Genomic DNA, 5,387 nt, shown 5'->3' with positions numbered 1-5,387 from the left:
GGGCGGTGCCGTCGGGGCGGGCGGTGCCGGTGCCGGGGGCGGCAGCGCAGTCGGGAGTGCGGCGGCGGCGGCGCGGGATGAACGGGACGGGCCGAGCGTGCGGACACGACGAGGCAGAGCTGCCGGCCGGGGCTCGGCCGCTGGTCAGCGCCTTCATGTTCTCGGCCGGGCTCCTGGGCAACCTCCTGGCGCTGGGGCTGCTCCTCCGCGGCCGYCGCGGGCCCCGGCAGCGCCCGCCCGCGCTGTTCCACGTCCTGGTGCTGGCCCTGGTGGTCACCGACCTGCTGGGCACCTGCTCCGTCAGCCCCTTGGTGCTCGCCTCCTACCACCAAAACCGCACCCTCAACGCGCTGGCGCAAGGAGGCTACATCTGCTCCTACTTCGGCTTCGCCATGAGCTTCTTCGGCCTCGCCACCATGCTCATCCTCTTCACCATGGCGCTGGAGCGATGCCTGGCCCTGGGCCGGCCCTACTTCTACGAGCGTTTCCTGAGCCCCCGCACGGGCTTGGTGGCTCTGCCGGCCACCTACACTTTCTCGGCCGCCTTCTGCTCCCTGCCCCTGCTGGGCTTCGGGAGTTTCGTGCAGTACTGCCCCGGTACCTGGTGTTTCATCGAGATGCACCTGCACCCCGACGAGCAGAGCCGGGAGGCGGCCGGGCGGACCGTCACCTTCTCGCTGCTCTACGCCACCCTGCTCCTCTTCCTCATCCTGGCCGTGCTGCTCTGCAACCTGAGCGTCATCGTGAACCTGGCCCGCATGCACCGCCGGGGGCAGAGGACACGCCGGGTGACCACGCTGGAGCAGCCCCGAGYGGCCACGGGCTGCGGCCGGCGCATCTTCTCCATGGCCGAGGAGATCGACCACCTCCTGCTGCTCTCCATCATGACCATCACSTTCATCATCTGCTCCCTGCCCTTCACGGTGAGTGTCATGGGCTCACACCTTTCTCTCCCTGCCTTTGTGAGGCTCCTCCCAGCTCTGCTACCCAAAAACTTCAAGGTTGAGGTCAAAGCTTTGCTCTTTCCGAAGTTTGGGAGATCCCAGCACGGCCGCAAACTTGGCAATTTGCACATCTCTTGGGGAGCTGGGGGAATCAATCCCTGTATCCCCAGTGCCAGGAGGACAATGGGATGGCAATAGAGGAGGATGGGATGGCCGGAGGATGGGGTGGCAGGGGAATGGGTGACAGGAGGATGGGGTGACAGGAGGATGGAGTGACAAGGATGGAGTGACAGCAGGATGGAGTGGCAGGAGGAAGAGGTGACAAGGATGGAGTGAGAGAAGGATGGAGTGAGAGGAAGATGAAGTGACAGGAGGATGAGGTGTCAGGAGGATGGAGTGACAGGAGGATGAGGTGACAAGGATGGAGTGACAGGAGGGTGAAATGGCAGGAGGATGGAATGGCAGAGGAATGGGTGACAAGAGGATGGAGTGACAGAAGGATGGAGTGGCAGGAGGATGGCAAAGCCATCAATTACACTTCTGCAGACGGGCTGGAGGTGCTGCCCTGGGCTGGAGGCAGTGGGTTTCCATGCTGGGTGGGATGAGTTATCCCGGATTTCTCGGATGGAGCTGGAGCAGCTGCCCTGGGGCAGTGCTCGGAGTCCGTTCTGGGTGGGGTGAGTTATCCCAGATTTTTGCAGATGGAGCTGGAGGAGCTGCCCTGGGCAGTGCCCTGAGTCTGTTCTGGGTGGGATGGGTTATCCCAGATTTTTGCAGATGGAGCTGGAGGTGCAGAAGGCTGCACCCACCTCACTGTTGGACACAGCTCCTGCTCCTCCTCCTCCTCCACCCCGAGGTGCAGGCACGGAGAGGGGACATTTCTGGGAACAGGGATCTGGCACAGCGGCCGCAGCACGTGCCGTCCCAAGGGATGTGCCCACATCCCTTGCCCCATCCAGGCACGAGGCTTCCAGCAGAAATCCAGGATCAAAACAGCCAAGTGCGGGCACAGAGAGAGCGAGTGCCCTGACTCTGTCCCCTCCAAAGGGCCACTTGTCACCTATCCAGGTGCTTTTACACTGGGATCATCGTGGGTTCTGGGGCACCTCAGGCCCCTGCCCCTGTGTGTGAGCCCCACACTGCACGAGGTCACTTTGGTCCCATCAAAACTGACCCYAAAAAGGCTGGGAGTGCAGCCAGTGCTGATTTTGTGCTCTGGGTGTTAAACAGACTCTACCTTCCCTTTGTGCTCCCTTGCTTTTCCCAGGGGAAAAGGGAATAACCACAGGCTGATGGGGTTTAGGACARAGGAGTAATGTCTGGAYGCTTGTGATCATCCCAGGAGCCTCMASRCYCTGAGGGACAGTTCATCCCCTGACAATGAACCCACACACGATGGGCAGCCCTTCCCGTGTCCCAAAAAAGCCCGGCTTTGGCCGCTGCGGTCAYTAGGAAGCGGAACCCCTGGGTGGGGACACGTGGGCAGAGCCCTGTGAGCGTKTTTGGGGCAGCGGGGCTGGGAAAGCGGCCGTGGCCGGGATCCCATGGGCCCGGGGGCAGCAGATAGCGCCTTATCCAGAGGCAGCTTCCCCTTTCCCATCGCCCGGCTCCCCCGTGGGGCTGCGCTTTGGCAGCGCCTCAAACCGAGCCGCCTCCTCGGGGCCACGCTTTCCCTCCTGTCCCCGGCTGCCCRTGGCTGCCACCCCTCCTCTGCAGCCACAAAATCCTTCACAAAATACACCAGAGCTTGGGACAGCCCTTGGAATGCCGCGTGTGGCCCCAGGGTGGTACCCAGCGGGTCCCAGGGGAGGAGGGATGCTCCTGCTCCCCATCCCCGTCTGAGAACACCCTGAACCCGCAGTGAGGAGGCGGCGGGTGACCCGAATGAGTAAGGAATGCTGAGTCACCTTTCCAGGAAGCCCCGCGGGCCGGGATGAGTCGGCAGGCTGCAGGAAGGAGCGCAGGGGTCCCGCACCCCTCATCCTCTCCGTCTCCCACGCTCATTGCTCCCGCGTGGTCTCAAGGTGAGAGACACCGCTTCCTGCAGCAGCCGCCGGGTTTGTTGTGTCTCCAAACCGAGCAGAGCACCGGGCTGGCTGTCATTTGAAGTTCGTTTCAACCCACGGAGTCAGCGGATTTGCTGGGACAGCCCAAACTGCCCCAGAAAGCTGCCTGGGGTCGGGTCCTGGCAGCTCAGACTCAGAATATTTTCTCCCTGGTTGTGAGACCTCTCTGCTGTGCTGTGTCCTGCTCTGGGGTCCTTCCAGCACMSRAAGGACCTGGAGCTGTTGGAGTGAGAGCAGAGGAAGCTCCAGGATGGAGCAGAGGGATGGGAGGAAAGGCTGAGAACTGGGATTGTTCAATCTGGGGAAGAGAACCTTTAGGGTGACTTAATTGTGACCTTACAGTACCTGAAAGGAGCCACAGGAAATGTGGAGAGAGACTTTTCCAAAGCTCTGGAGTGCCAGACAAGGGGGAATGGCTTCAGACTGACAGAGAGTAGGTTTAGACAGGATATTGGGAAATAATTCCTGGCTGTGAGGGTGGGGAGGCCCTGGCACAGGGTGCCCAGAGAAGCTGAGACTGGAAAGTTCCAGGCCGGGCTGGATGGGGCTKGGAGCACCCTGGGRTGGTGGGAAGGMAGARGRGKKSMAWKRWRWKRWTTTTWMWYTSTTTYCCAYCCCAAATCATTCTGTAATTTYGCAGATCCGTGCCTACATGAACGARTTCGGCGGGCAAGAGGACGACCACGAGCGGGACCTGCTGGCSCTGCGCTTCCTCTCCATCAACCCCATCGTGGACCCGTGGGTGTTTGCCATCCTACGGCCACCAGTGCTGCGCCTGGCACGCTCCGTGCTGTGCTGCCACATGTCCCCTGCCACCCCACGCCCYGCTGTCACCAAGCTGGCCGCGCGCCTGGACCTCTGCGGCCACTAAATCCACTGGCCACACTGGGAAAAGGATGTGTCCACTGTAGCCTGGCCCGGGACAGGGTGGCTCTGCCACCTGGGAAGCCATCGTGGTCTCTGACAGGGACAAAAGTGCAGCAGGACAAGGTTGGAAGGGTCGGTGTCACCCTCAGGTGGGGCTGGTGCYGCCTGGAGAAGGTTCAGCCCTGCTGGGAGGGTCGGGTGTGAAGCATTTGGGGATTTGTAACCCCACGGCTGGGGGGATGTTGGGAAAGCAGGGATTGCTGCTGGTGTGTGCCCAGTAAGGTCTCCGTGGTTATTTTAGGATGGGGCTGGGGGGATGTTTGGAAAGCAGGGATTGCTGCTGGTGTGTGCCCAGAAAGGTCTCCGTGGTTATTTTGGGATGGAGCTGGGGGGCTGAAAACACCCACCTGTGCCCCCAGATCCCAAAGGAGTGGGGAGGAGAGGAAAGAAGCAGTGTATCCTCAAATATTCCCTGTTTTTTTCAGGCTGGTTGCCTAAAGAAATGCACTTTTTCAGGTGCAGGTCTGTGTTATTTTGTCTGTCTGTCTGTCTGTCCCACACCCCGGAGATTTTAGGCTCTGGAGTTTTCCTGAGGGGCACCAAGGTACTAAAAAAAGCCGAATTTTGGCATTTCCCTGGTGCTGTGATGGAGCAGAGCAGCCCTTCCTCAGCATCCATTTGGAAACTCTCTTTGCCCCATTATTTTTGCAAGAGCCAGCAAAGGGAATAAAGAGCCTGACCAGGGAATGAGAGGTTTTGGTCACAGCCATGAGCTTCACCCACATCCAAGGTGATGCTGCTGCTGGGCTTTGGGTTTGTCTTTGACTGACAAATATTTATTTAAAATAAAATTTAAAAAAATCAATGAAAGCAAAAAAAAACAAATGCAAAACCATCCGGGTCATCACTCCTGCCCTGCTGGGCAGCATCCTCCAACACCACTATTTTATTTTCTGTGTTCCTCTGCTTTTTGAGACTCCACTGGGATGAGGAGCATCCAACTCCACATCCCAAGGTCACCGCTGCCATCAGGAATTTTCTCCCATTTGGGCAGCATCCGACACAGCCCGTGGCATTTGTGCAATTCCATTTTGGGAGTCTCCTTTGGGAGCTGCAGCTCCGTTCAGGGAACCCAAAGGTGCTGAGATTTGGGGCTTTTCGTGAGCTGAGGCGATGTCAAAGTGAAGAATTGTCATTATTTAAATAATAAATGTGTTTGAAGGAGCCTGATGAATCACGTGTGGGTTTGTGCTGGAGATGCACCTCAGGGTCCATTTGGCTCCTGGAGGAAATGTCTCCCTGCCTGGAGATCTGTGGGATGAAACCATGGGAATAGGGAGAGAGGGTTGGCAGAGGGAAGTGTGTGCCTCCAACTTCCTAAAAACTGACAATAAATGGTATTTTACAGATATAAAATGACATTTTTTACCTGAGCTACAAAAAWMMCCCCCAACTCRGAGCTTTTCCCTAAAACCTGCYGATCCYACAGCCAGGGAGAGGCAGGCAAAGC

The 5,387-nt window shown here is 58.5% G+C and overlaps 1 protein-coding gene across 1 annotated transcript; it reads left to right on the top strand.

Annotated features, from left to right (window-relative positions):
• The first annotated feature begins 75 nt into the window (after nucleotides 1-75).
• Nucleotides 76-5,159, top strand: PTGER2 (prostaglandin E receptor 2). The gene is made up of 2 exons (XM_057386288.1): nucleotides 76-923; nucleotides 3,651-5,159. Exons 1-2 carry the CDS (start codon nucleotides 78-80, stop codon nucleotides 3,879-3,881), a joined length of 1,077 nt encoding a protein of 358 aa, XP_057242271.1. The 5' UTR covers nucleotides 76-77; the 3' UTR covers nucleotides 3,882-5,159.
• The last annotated feature ends 228 nt before the right edge of the window (nucleotides 5,160-5,387 follow it).

Source organism: Malurus melanocephalus, unplaced genomic scaffold (genome assembly GCF_030028575.1).
Source record: "Malurus melanocephalus ecotype Western Australia unplaced genomic scaffold, MMel_1.1 scaffold_948, whole genome shotgun sequence".
Lineage (NCBI taxonomy): Eukaryota > Metazoa > Chordata > Aves > Passeriformes > Maluridae > Malurus > Malurus melanocephalus.
This window is presented reverse-complemented; position numbering and strand designations above follow the sequence as displayed.